At 40.1% G+C, this 12,662-nt stretch overlaps 3 protein-coding genes across 4 annotated transcripts; 1 reads left to right on the forward strand and 2 right to left on the reverse strand.

Moving 5' to 3' along the window:
* The first annotated feature begins 178 nt into the window (after window positions 1-178).
* Window positions 179-3,941, forward strand: tardbpb (TAR DNA binding protein b). Of its 2 annotated transcripts, none has more exons than XM_080892655.1 (5): window positions 179-955; window positions 1,508-1,671; window positions 1,771-1,920; window positions 2,023-2,193; window positions 2,286-3,941. In XM_080892655.1, the coding sequence occupies exons 1-5, from the start codon at window positions 715-717 to the stop codon at window positions 2,775-2,777; spliced, it is 1,218 nt and encodes a 405-aa protein (XP_080748781.1). In that variant the 5' UTR covers window positions 179-714; the 3' UTR covers window positions 2,778-3,941. The 2 variants fall into 2 exon arrangements, with proteins under 2 accessions (XP_080748781.1, XP_080748782.1); XM_080892656.1 differs by having other exon boundaries at window positions 1,771-1,911.
* Window positions 3,942-4,391: 450 nt separating this feature from the next.
* Window positions 4,392-9,629, reverse strand: cenps (centromere protein S). The gene is made up of 5 exons (XM_080892657.1): window positions 9,371-9,629; window positions 9,119-9,242; window positions 5,184-5,217; window positions 4,987-5,053; window positions 4,392-4,792 (listed from the first exon to the last, which is right to left on the reverse strand). The coding sequence occupies exons 1-5, from the start codon at window positions 9,398-9,400 to the stop codon at window positions 4,679-4,681; spliced, it is 369 nt and encodes a 122-aa protein (XP_080748783.1). The 5' UTR covers window positions 9,401-9,629; the 3' UTR covers window positions 4,392-4,678.
* Window positions 9,630-11,182: 1,553 nt separating this feature from the next.
* On the reverse strand, window positions 11,183-12,276 carry rbp7b (retinol binding protein 7b, cellular). The gene is made up of 4 exons (XM_080890645.1): window positions 12,145-12,276; window positions 11,761-11,939; window positions 11,481-11,582; window positions 11,183-11,254 (listed from the first exon to the last, which is right to left on the reverse strand). The coding sequence occupies exons 1-4, from the start codon at window positions 12,215-12,217 to the stop codon at window positions 11,201-11,203; spliced, it is 408 nt and encodes a 135-aa protein (XP_080746771.1). The 5' UTR covers window positions 12,218-12,276; the 3' UTR covers window positions 11,183-11,200.
* Between the last annotated feature and the right edge of the window lie 386 nt (window positions 12,277-12,662).

Here is a 12,662-nt window from a genome sequence, read left to right on the forward strand (position 1 = left end):
TATTGCATTTAATCAATATAAACCAGTAAAGTAAAACATAAAATATTAGCCTTAGAATGCATTACGTAGGTACTTACTTACAACTGCTACTTACTTTTACCGACACAGACAGGACACCGGCCCCCGCCTGCCTGGGTGAAATGAAACCTTCCAGTTTAGTGACGTAGTTCCTTCTTCGCTTAGATAATGCCATTTTGCTCGCCTTACATGGCGCTGTTATTTTTCGCCTCGTGGAAAAATACTCGTCTGAGCTTTCCTTACTTTGCATGTTGGACGAGACAAGCGCTTTATTTAAGTTGCACCACTCCTCTGGGCCGAGCAAACTATTTTTAGGAAAACGTTACATCTTTTTGTTTAGCTGACGGAATTTGCGCAGTTTTCTTTTCAACAGGCACGTTAGAGCGGTCGTCGTCCGGTGTTGACGGCACAGATCCCCGTCCCAGCAAACAAAGGAGCAGTAATATCGTTGCCCGCTTTTTAGCGCAATCTAAAAGTAGCATTATTGATTAAATCATTTGGATGTAAACTAGCCCCGACGCCGTTTTAGTTTTTTGTATTTGAGAAGTCTTTGTCTCAAGTATAATAAACAGTTTAGCCTGACTCATTCAGTCCTGTTAGCGTCATCGGCTAAGGTTAGCCGATTCTGTGGACAATTAGCGAGCTAACCGCTAGCATTGTTTTGCTTCTGCGAGTAAGTTTTATTTTTGCGGGGAAATGGCTGAGGTGTACATTCGAGTGGCGGAGGAAGAAAATGAGGAGCCCATGGAGATTCCCTCCGAAGACGACGGCACTGTTCTTCTTTCCACCGTGGCGGCTCAGTTTCCTGGGGCTTGCGGCCTGCGGTTCAGGAGCCCCGTGTCTCAGTGCATGAGAGGAGTGCGACTCGTGGAAGGGGTCCTGCACGCGCCAGAAAATGGATGGGGGAATGTCGTGTACGTGGTGAACTATCCAAAAGGTAAGGATTGGTGTTTTTCCTTGTTCTTATTTAAACCTAGAGACTTTATCCGAACAGGTGGGCAGATGTTATTTATAATTCATGAAGTAGCTTCAGGTTACTGAAAATAGATAAGTGACGTGACAAGTGACTTGGTCACGCCCACCAGAGTTCGGGCACTAAATCCATTCATTAAAAAGAGCACCAAAGGATTGATTTTGTTCCTTAAAGTCCTTCTGCCAAACCAAGTACCTATATTGCTGGACTTTGTTTTGAAGGGCATGATTATTTTAACCTTACCATTTGGTGGTGTTTTTGTTTCGCCCGATTCCATTAAGGAACTTTTTAATTAAGATTTAATTAAGAGCTGACTGGGTTTTCACCAAAGGAATATCACCAGAACTGATTTTAAATTATTATTGTTCAAGTGGTGTGCAATTTGTTTTATTAAATGTCAAGGGAAAGAGGGAAATGCATAAACTACTAACTATATAAGAATTTTATATTTTGCATTTTGGTTGTATAGCTTTTAAAATATTAACCCCCCCCCCCCCCCCCCATCTTTCCATTTAGACAATAAAAGAAAAATGGATGAAATCGATGCCTCTTCTGCCGTGAAAATGAAGAGGGGAGATATGAAAACATCGGACCTGATTGTATTGGGTCTTCCTTGGAAAACGACCGAACAGGACCTTAAAGACTACTTTAGCACATTTGGTGAAGTCATCATGGTTCAGGTATTACTTGGATAGTAAAACATTTGCGTTGATTTGCAATTTTTTATTTGTTTTATTTTATTATTTTTGCTGGTGTTTTATTTTTTTCTTCTTTCATAGGTGAAACGGGATGCCAAGACCGGAAACTCTAAAGGATTTGGCTTTGTGAGGTTCACAGAGTATGAAGCTCAGGAAAAGGTGATCTCTCAGCGCCATATGATCGATGGGAGGTGGTGCGACTGCAAGCTCCCTAACTCGAAGGTGAATATGGTAATGCCCATGCATATACCCACACACTATGGGAATCAAAACTAAGCCAATACTGTGGTTAACAATCTGTAATGCTAATGCACCCTCCTTTCCTCTTTACAGCAAGGTCCTGATGAGCCACTAAGAAGCCGCAAAGTGTTTGTAGGCCGTTGCACGGAAGACATGACCACAGATGATCTACGACAGTTCTTTATGCAGTATGGAGAAGTCACAGATGTGTTCATTCCCAAGCCATTCCGTGCTTTTGCCTTTGTTACATTTGCAGATGATCAGGTAACGTATGAAATATGTAGACGGTATTTCTTTCCTCCTTTGTTGGTGTTGCTTGCGTCCACATAATCAAATTTTTTTTTCTCCTTTCACAGGTTGCCCAGTCTCTCTGTGGAGAAGACCTTATTATCAAAGGAGTCAGTGTTCACATCTCAAATGCTGAGCCCAAACATGGCAATAGGCAGTTTGATCGCACAGCACGATTCGGAAATGGTTTTGGGGCTCAAGCATTTGGTAGCAGCCGTAGTGGGTTAGGGAGCAGCACTAACAGTAGTCTGGCTAATTTTGGTTCCTTCAGCTTGAACCCTGCCATGATGGCTGCTGCACAGGCTGCTCTGCAGAGTAGTTGGGGTATGATGGGTATGCTGGCTAGCCAGCAGCAGACATCCACCTCAGGCAGCACCTCCAGTGGAACGAGCTCTAGTAGAGACCAGAGTCAGTCTTTCAGTACAGGCAACAGTAACTACGGCACCAGCTCAGCCAGTCTTGGCTGGGGAACAGGGTCAAACTCTACAACCAGTGGTAGTGGGTTTAGCTCAGGTTTTGGGTCCAGCATGGAGTCAAAGTCATCTGGGTGGGGTATGTAAGTTAAGTGTTTGTATGGTAAGTACTGCGAGAAAGACGAGTCATTTCGAAATTTATTTCTGGTGTTGATGCGTATCTGAAAACTTAACACTTTTGCGTGAAGATGTTTTGTACATTTGGAAAAAAATGCTAAAGATTTAATTTAGGAAGTGTTGAAGTGAATTGTTTACCAGGATGTCTGAGAAAAGTGCTATTTTTGATGTCTCATTTGTTTGTATCCATTTCAACTGGATTCTCTAATGCATGTATTGTGAAATGTGATAACCATCTTTGAAAATGCATGAATGTTCGTGGTTCACCATTATCCGGCATTGTCATCGACCTAAAAGGCAATCTTGCATTGGGAAGAATCTGGTTGAAACATAAATGTTTTAAGTGCAACTTTATTTGCAGTCAAGTTCTATGGAAAAGCCTTCATTGAAATCTCTTCTGCAGTTCACCTCTCTTCCATTTCCCTGCGAGGAAGCTCCTCTTTGGCAGCATTCTTGGGGTGATATCGGTATCATTCTCCCTCTTCCCACCTGTAAATGCTATGCCATCAAAGAACGGCTTCACTCCGCATGTTCTAAGAGACGGTGGGTGTTTTCACTTTTATCCACTTTTACATGGAAAGAACAGCGCAACTGACATTTTAAGAACTGATGAGTGCGATTGAGGATGGCTTGTGGCGAAGAGTGAAGCGATGAGTGAGCGAACGGAGAGAGACGCGTGAAACGGACTGGTTGTGCAGTGAAAGAGCCCAAGTTGACTGCTTTCTGAGTGTGTGAGTGGAAGCTGCAGATGCTACGAGCGCCTCCCCTAACATGGACATTGTTTAATTAGTACTTCAAGATTTTTTTTTTTTTAATCTTTGCAAGTTTTTCCTTATTCTTAAGTATGTCTGTCAAGTGCAGAAATATCGAAATGTAGTGGAATGTTGTGATGAATATTTGTATTGCTTATATTATCTGATTTGAATGCCGTATGGTGTGTGCTTCCATGTTAATGAACTGATCTGTAAGTGTGTACTTGATGTGGATGTCACCTGCTGAAGACACTGGGGGACGCGAGTGATGGTGTGCGAACGTGGAGTGGTGTGTCCAATGGTTCCCAGTAGATTTTGTTTGTGAGGTGTTTATAAACATGTCAAATGAAGGGAGTTCTCTAATAAAGTTCATTTGAATAGATGCTTAGTTGATATTACTTGAGTCAAGTTTGTCAAATCAAAAACCATCTAATTCGATTCACACATCTAGGGACTTTGGGCTCTGCTGGTCGAGGTCTCCGTTTGAACCCTGACTGAAGTCTGTTCTGAAGGAAGAAGATGGAAGTTCCAACACTTTCAGTGTGTGGCCTTCTCAGACATGGGGTAGTACCTGTCTTTTTGCTGCTTTTGATGGCTTGTTCGTGAATGATCCCCTTTTTTTAATTATCCACACTTATGAGGTACTGGGAAGGTAAAACAGTCCAGCTCAGCAATGTGGCTTTGCTTTCCTTCAGCAATATTCTCTCTCTCCCGAATTGGCTATTATACTAGAGCTAATGTCAGGTTTCTGTGCCTTGGAATTGGGGATTTGTTTTAAGAGTCTCACTGAAAAACATGAAGGGAACAGTTTCTGTAGGGTCCCTTTGGCGAATGCTTTAAAAATCAAGTTTAATGTTTCATTCATACATGGTAACAAATCAGGTCAAAATTGTTACATGCACTAAAATTCAACATCACATTAGCAGATCCTGGGATGGAACTTTTCACTTATTTGCTCCAAATCTTTGCTACATAACTGTTTTGACAGGCACATGTCCCATGAAAGAACTAGGACTTTTGTTGGCTCTTGGCTTTATCAGATACATGTAAGTCAGTCTTCATGTTTATTTGATTGATTGGGCTCAAGTCAGATACCGCAGGCTTGCCTGTGTCCTGTCCTTATTCTCTGCTTTCCTCCTCAGTTTCTGTGTTCTTTCTCTTTGCAGTAGTCTTCTTTTTTAAACTCATGTGCTCCTGGGTCAGTTCGTCACTTTTATTTTGTATGTGGATGGACTGAAATAAATAAAGACAAATTAAACATTAAATTTGCTGTCTGCTGTAGATTATATACGCAATACACAGGTTCAGTAAACAATTATTTAAATTATTTTAGTGGTTAACATTGGCATGACTACATGTTTGTTGTACTGTAAGTTAACTGTACAGAAATCATGTCACTGAATGTGTTGTTTCTTTGAATAACTCACCAAAGCAGTACTGCGGCGGGCTACAAGTTTCACATCATCTACAGACACTGTGCTTCTTTTAGCATGCCTGAAATGAAATTTGGGATTGGAAGCCACGTGGACATATTTGAATAGCTGCAGTTTGAGTAACAAAGTATTTTTGGTAAAGTTGTTAATATGGTGCTGGGACAAAAAAAAAAATAAAAAAAAATGCTTACCTTGCAAAAGCCTCCAGGTCTTTGGCAAATATATCTGTTAAAAACAAAGAGTGAAATGTTGATTTCAGTCTGTTGCAAAACTGCATTAATGTTGACTGTTGTGGATCCTTGGTCCACTTGAGTTAGAATCATTTCAGATTATAACTCCATTCATTTCCATAGATATTGCTCAAAAGTTAAATAAAAATAAGGGAACGTGAGCACAGTATAACAAGGCATATTGCAGTTTTCATGTAAATGGACCCTTTAGAAGCCATATCATCTTCTTTGATGCAAATGAAAGGGAGAACAGGTTCACTAGAGGTGAAACAAGATGCCCCCAAAAAGGAAATGGTTTTGCAGGTTGTGGCTTTCTTCTTATCCTTATCTGACTGATACATATACGTGCTTCTCGTGATGCCTGTCTACAGCTCTGTCCAGCCCTCCTCCTCTAATAGCCCATCTCCTGGTTTCTCCTCCACACTATGCTTGGAAACAAAACAAATCTTGTGACAGACCATATGGATGTGCTAACCTGGACTGCCTGTGCAACCTAAAAAGGCTGCAGGTGCTGTTTCATGTTCCAGTAATGACAAGGACATCAACGAAAAGCAAAACTATATGTTAAAAATAAATAAACAGAAGAGAAAGAGTGAGAGCGCTGCCTATGGCCACCACCTGTATTGCATTTTTACCTTGATAAACCTAACACACCACAACAAAAGACTACTGTACATGGACCAAACTTGACTCCATTATTGTTTTGACACAATTTTTGAATTCAGTGACAACTCATAATTAAGTAACTGCACTTTATTCCAGGAATGGGGTTTAGGGTAAGCTTAGGAAAAGTGTGTTTCCTGTTCTCTTTCTGAACTCAAGAAACCCAGAGTTTACCTCTGTCTCTTTTCCTTTTTGATGAAATCTAAGGAGTTCTGTAATGTCATTTCATTTCTACAATCCACACCAAAGAGCATATTAGCACACTGAGTTGCAAAAAGTTATATCAGGAAAAAAAGCTGGAATTGTATCCCCATATTTAGACTAAATTTTACATGCTTGCAAATTGTTGATTTAATCTGAGCCTGGAAGGAAAACTATACAGTCTTGATAATGCAAAATAATTTTACATGTGACTGGTCAAATCATATGATATATATATCATATATGTTGAAATATGCTCATTAAAAACAAAGAGTGAAAACAACTACTTGAGTGTAACTGAATTACAAAAAAGAAGCAGCTAAAAACTGAATTTCACAATAATTTCATATGGAAAGGTATATTAAGTTTTCTAAACAATAACTGTATTATGGGTTTAAAAATGCAAAACTGTACATTATGAATCTGCATGATATTTTATATATCCGTTATTGAAAAATGTGTTCCAACACAGTGAGATAGAGCTGCTGTTAGGCAGGGTATGTAAATACCGCCACACTTTGTACTGATGTGCCAGTAAATTTTCATATTTTATAACATATACCATCAGAGGATAAACAATGTTAAAAAACACACACACACACACACACACACACACACACACACACACACACACACACACACACACACACACACACACACACACACACACACACTTCATTATGTACACCATGCTATAGTCCTGTGTTGGACCCCCCTTTTGCTTTCAGGACTGTCTTATTTCTTCATAGCATAGATTTAATAATGTGCTGGAAACACAGAGATTTTGGTCCATATTGACATGTTAGCATGATATAGTTGCTGCAGATTTGTCACCTGCACATCATGATGTGATTGTCTTTTTCCACCACATCCCAAAGGTACTGTTGGATTGAGATCTGGTGACTGTGCAGGCTATTTGAGTACAGTGAACTCATTGTCATGTTCAAGAAACCATTTTGAGATGATCTGAGTTTCGTCACATGATGTGTGATTCCTTTGGAAACCAGAATAATGCACTATGTCATACAATGGATATACTATTGGCATAAAAGAGAGGACATGGATATGCAACAATACTAACAGTACTAAGTACTACAATCAGTACTAACAGACTGACAGTTCATTCATTCATTTTCTACTGCTTATCCAGGGCCAGGCAGCAAAAGCAGCAACCTAAGCTGAGAAGCCCAGACCTCCCTCTACCTCAGCTAACCAACTGAACCATTGATACAAGACAGGATAGATCCATGCTTTCATGTTGTTTATGCAAAATCCTGGTCCTGCCATCTGTTCCAGCACAAATTGAGAATAAGCAGACTAGGCAACATTTTTCAAATGTTGTAATGTACAATTTTAGTGACTCCATGTGAAATGTAGCTTAAGTTTTCTATTCTTAGCTAGGGATGGGTACCGGTATCCAGTGCCATTATGGCACCAGTTCTGACATAAACGGTAGTACCCAGACCGAAAAGCAGCGCACATTTCAGTGCTTTATTTCTGTGCTTTTTTTTTTTCTTGAGATGTCATACACTTTGGATTCTAGCCAATCATTTTACCTTTCCAAGGATAGTAGGCAGGCCCAGGTATGTACGTTCTTTTAGAGCAGAGCTGCAGATTAAAAATGCCCAAGGCAAAGCAGTTAAAAGTCTGGCTGTACTTCACAGCAAAAGATGCAAACTCAGCAGCCTGCAACAAGTGCTTTAAGCTGATACTGTGCAAAGGAGGTAAAACCTTGAACCTGATGAAACACCTGGCGACACATAGCGTTTTGTTTTTTTTTTAAAAGCCGAGAAATGCACCGTATTTGATAGCTTGCTGCAAGACCTCACACCGTGCACATCTACTGCGGGAGTGGTGCCTGTTATCGGACCTGGAGTTAGCAACATCCCCCAAAAACCGAAGAGGAGAGTCGTGGCCCCTAGCCCTGCCAGTGTAGCAGAAATGATGACGGATGATGATAGCAGCAGCAGCCGTTCTTCTCTGGGCGAGTAGCTTAATGTTGCTCGTGTGTAATACGTTGAGTAGGCTAACCACGTTATTACATTAATGCATGTAAGGTGAACTAGCAAACACCGTTGTAGTTACATGCGGCTGTCTTCTTGTTTGACAGAGTGATACCATATATGCCCTATAGCTGCAGAAAAGACAAACATTGTTATCTTTTTACAAAAACAAAAACAAACAAAAAAAAAAACAAAACAGCTAAACATGAGAGGTTTTAGGACAAAGTTTGTGTTTTCCATTGTTTAAGCACCGGTTCCAACCAAAGGAGGTATGTTGTATCAACAGAAAAGGCTAACTTGGTTATCATTTTGCAGAAAAAAAGAGACTTCTAAAAATAAAAACGTAAGAGGTTTTTGGACAAAGTTTGTGTTCTCCATTCTTTAATCAAAGGAGCTTGCAAAGAAAAGCGTCTGGACTTCTTTAAGTTACTTGCAGACATTTCACCTCTCATCTGAGAAGCTTCTTCAGTTCTTAGGTCAAATGGTGGGGAGTCCCAGATTAAGTCAGTCCCAGGTGGGGAGTCTCCATTCTTTAAGCACCAGTTAGAGCACGGTTTAAGCACCGGCTCCATTTCAAAAGTACCGGTTTGGCCCCGGTATCGGATAAAACCTAAACGATACCCATCTCTATTCTTAGCTGACAAGAGCGAAAGCTGGTGTGGTATTCTACTGCTGTAGCCCATCTACTTTGATATACTGTGCTGATGCGCTTCTGTATGTTAGTTGAAATGAGGGGGTATTGTGTTATTGTTGCCTTCCTATCACCTCAAAGCGATCTGGCCAACAAAGCATATTCACTCAGGGAAATGGGCTTCCTGTATATTTTCTCTTCTTCAGACCATTCTCTATAAACGCTTGAGATGGCTGTGTGCGGAGAAAAAAAATCACAGTAGTTTCTGAAACACTCGGAAAACTAACCACATCACGTTTGAAGTCACTTAACCCCTGCAATCTGATTGGCTGATTAGAAATCAGGTATACCTAATAAAGTGGTCAGTGAAAGAATATCCTCATTAGTTGAACACCTACCACACTGTCTGAATGTCGTCTCGGCTATTGCCGCTATAGCTTGTCGGCTGAACGGTCTCCGGTGGTCTTCACCGATCTTCTGGCAGAGACGACCCACTGTATAATGAACTGCAGCTTTTAACCTCTAAAACCCCAAAACACATCACGTTAAAACACATCATAACGGTCCTGTGTAGTAGCTTTCGCAACGTCCCTTTGTGTTAGCTAATATTAGCCAAACAGGCAATCAGTGAAGAGAACTGAAACACTTACCTGGTGAGTTTCCTCTGTATCCACTGACATTTTCAAGCAGAACTGTTGACAAACCAAACCGAAGATTTCCCAGACAACCACAACAAAAAGGAAAGTCACAAACTGAAGATTAACTACTGCTGAAAACACGATATGTAACCTGTAAACTGATTTTTAAGCTATTTGTTCAGAGATAACTGTCTGATAGCTACAAAATTAAACTCGCGGCATAAATGCGTCAACAAACCAACGAGTCCGCCGCTTCTTCTTCAGTGTTTTGCTTCAATTGGTATCCACAGTTTCCGCTTACTGCCCCCTCCTGGTGTTATTAGTCTTTTACATTTCAGTTCACTTCCAACCAGTGTGCTTTGACTGTGGAAAAAATGACGTCCCCATTGTTTGACTTCCCTAAAGTGAAGCCCAAACGTCTCTATCGCCCCCTGGCGTCTGGCTTCCGTAAAGGCTATTAACCCCACACACTCAATGTTAGCGTATGGGCCAGGGGGGTTAAGTAAAACACTCAAGTCCACCTCAGATATACATATAACAGACACATTCTTCCATGTTAAGTAGTTTGTGTGGTCAATGGGTCACTTCTCCCAAAAGTCTGATTTTAATTAATAACTTCTAAAATTGTAAAACTGTGGTCTGACAGGGTTATGATGACAGCTTTGATTGATAGCTGTTGTCCCTGAAAATCTTGCTTATCTCAGTTCAGGAACTAAAGCTGTTAAGTTTACTTAAACATGGGTTAGATGCTTTATTTAATGTTTGTAGAAGATAACAGCAATGATCAATGAAAACATCTTCAAAATGAACCAGCCAACAATTATAAGTAACCCTGGACGATCTTTTTCTGCTCATGACCTCATGAGATTTTGTGATGCATTAAAAGAATGAAAGATAACCCCAACGCTCTTTTTTTTCATGTCACAGAAGGAGGAAAATCAAAAAGGCTTTTCTGGAGCACTGATGGTGCTCTCTGTGGACAGCACCCTCCAGAAAGAAATCGATCAGCTCTCCACCTCCTCCTGAGTAATCACAGTGCATGATCATGCAGTCAAAGGAAGTACATAGTTTACAAAGTCCAGGGTTTGAATGAGATCTTTCCTCAGCTTGTACTTCAATTGCCAATCAGCTTGAGAAGTCTGACAGTGTGTCATGCTTAATTTCTGCAACTTAGGTCACAGTATTACAGTCATGCTGATCAGTTGGGCAAAACCTCAGAGAGAAATGCTGCATGTGCACACGTTGAAATAGTTTTAAAACGTCTAGTGCTAACATGATGCATGTGTGTCGTCTGTCAGATGGTGCCAACAAGGACACTTCATCAGCGAGCAAGTCTAAACAACATCATGTATTTACTGTACTGGCAGACATGTTTTGGTTCTGTGATACTGGAAGCCGAAGGGCACCGTTGCTAAAAGTTAACACCTCCCCCCCACTTTACTATAAAACAATCATTTCTTTCATACGTCCACTTCTTTCCTTTATCTTTTTATAAAAGTTATTTAACCTCCCTCTACTTTTACTGCTTTTTTTTTTAAAGCAGAGAAATTTAATCTCAACATCTGTTAACACCATGTTTTAGAAAGTGAGAAAGCTTGCCATTTTCATTATGGCAACATGAAATGAATCTGTATGCGGAAAGACTAGCATTTCGTTTGATAAATATCTACAAAGGTAGCTTTAAATTCCTAAGAAAGCTTTAGTATAAAACACTTTAGGATTGTGGAAAGTGTTTTGTGCATCATTCTAAAATATAAAAAGGAAAAGATATAGTTTTTGTTGTGTTATGATGTCAGTTAACGAGACAATAAACACACAATGCACTTCATTTTGAGAGTTTAATCACATAGTCCTTTTATAAATTTGTTTGCAGACTTGATCCCCACAAGTGAGCTCCTGAAAAAAAGAAAAAAAAAATTGTAATTGAAGATCAGTTTTAAAAGGGTAATACAAACAACAAACAAACAAAAAACAGCAGGAGTTCAATGAATGGCATCAGTGTTCAGAGGGAGCAGCATTTTCATTTGTATGGTTACAGTTGTACACATGTACAATCACAGGATTGTGAATGTTATAAGTTAAAATATTAACAGGGACACCAGCATAAAGTTCAGAGTCATACCAGATGAAGCTCATCTCCCTCAAGCCAGTGAGCCCACCCTCGGTTTCTCTTTTCTCCTTTTTGGACACACACCAGCTTTTCATTTTCCCAGTTGACCACAGACTGTTAGAGTAACATAAAAAAATAAAAATAAATAAAAAATGAACTACACAGTTTCCCCAATACTTAAACATAAATGGAGTTTACACTTTGTAAAGAGGCTGATTTTGTTTTGCACCACTGATCACAAATCTAATAGCGACCTTTAAAACTGGAGGTTACATTTTGGTAACATTTTTACCTTACAGGTGCGGTTGTCCATTCCTTTCGTTACCTCCTCGAACTCCTCTCCGGTCTTGAATGAACACTCGTAGTTTCTTAAACTACTAAGTGTCTGAATTGTGAAGCAATGTCCGTCCTGCTTAATCACTTTCTGAGGCTTCAACATAGAAGCAATCTTGCGCGTTGCAAAATCAACACCTGCATGTCAAAATGAGAGGGATAAGTGACAACACTTTCTACAAAATGTTTACACTCCAAAAAGAGTAAAAACTATAACCTGCCATATATAAGTTTTACGTACACCCAAGTTCAAGAACTCTAAACCAACTAAATATGAGGTTTTCTACTCATCTCATTTTCTGCACGCAGTCTTCCAATTTGCTTTAAAAAGGGTGAAACTTACCAAGTGCAACCATGTAGCCCTCAAAATTGACATTGCTGATCATGTTCCACGTCCCACTGAGGTTGGCAGGCATTTTGGATGTTAGGTGGCCTCTTTGGAAGACGCAACAGCAGAATTTCAAGAGTGGAAGGATGCGAAGTTGTTGGGTGGGCTCTTTTTATTGTGTGTCAAATGTGGGGTAAGGGTGATGCGTTGCTTATGCTCTAGTTAATTTGGGCACATACGCAGGAGGGTGGAGCAAGACTTTTGAAATAATGTGAGGAAACTATCCTGTTCCAAATAGATTAACAGCCTTGCACGACGCAAGGTTTTTTACTTTAATTTTAATATACTCAGTTTTATTCGTACTTTTACGTGGGCTTTGTACTAAAAGAGGACTTGTGCGCAGATGTGATAATAGCGTAAAAAGCTCGAGGTAATTAAATCTGTAAGCATGCACACCTGGAGTCAGTGTTTCTTTATGAATCGTAGTTTGTGTGGAGAGGATCGGCCTCACATCCAGCCCTGTATCCGCCCAG

This window comes from Rhamphochromis sp. 'chilingali', assembly GCF_963969265.1.
Source record: "Rhamphochromis sp. 'chilingali' genome assembly, chromosome: 9".
Lineage (NCBI taxonomy): Eukaryota > Metazoa > Chordata > Actinopteri > Cichliformes > Cichlidae > Rhamphochromis > Rhamphochromis sp. 'chilingali'.

Excerpts from the sequence above, each read along its gene's own strand:
- tardbpb (XM_080892655.1), top strand. The coding sequence starts at position 715 with ATGGCTGAGGTGTACATTCGAGTGGCGGAGGAAGAAAATGAGGAGCCC. Across the intron at positions 956-1,507 it reads CGTGGTGAACTATCCAAAAG|ACAATAAAAGAAAAATGGAT; the intron begins GTAAGGATTGGT and ends CTTTCCATTTAG. Across the intron at positions 2,194-2,285 it reads TTACATTTGCAGATGATCAG|GTTGCCCAGTCTCTCTGTGG; the intron begins GTAACGTATGAA and ends CTCCTTTCACAG.
- cenps (XM_080892657.1), bottom strand. The coding sequence starts at position 9,400 with ATGTCAGTGGATACAGAGGAAACTCACCAG. Across the intron at positions 5,218-9,118 it reads GACGACATTCAGACAGTGTG|ATATATTTGCCAAAGACCTG; the intron begins GTAGGTGTTCAA and ends TGTTTTTAACAG. Across the intron at positions 5,054-5,183 it reads GACCTGGAGGCTTTTGCAAG|GCATGCTAAAAGAAGCACAG; the intron begins GTAAGCATTTTT and ends ATTTCATTTCAG.
- rbp7b (XM_080890645.1), bottom strand. The coding sequence starts at position 12,217 with ATGCCTGCCAACCTCAGTGGGACGTGGAACATGATCAGCAATGTCAAT. Across the intron at positions 11,940-12,144 it reads GGGCTACATGGTTGCACTTG|GTGTTGATTTTGCAACGCGC; the intron begins GTAAGTTTCACC and ends TTTGACATGCAG. Across the intron at positions 11,583-11,760 it reads TGGACAACCGCACCTGTAAG|TCTGTGGTCAACTGGGAAAA; the intron begins GTAAAAATGTTA and ends TTACTCTAACAG.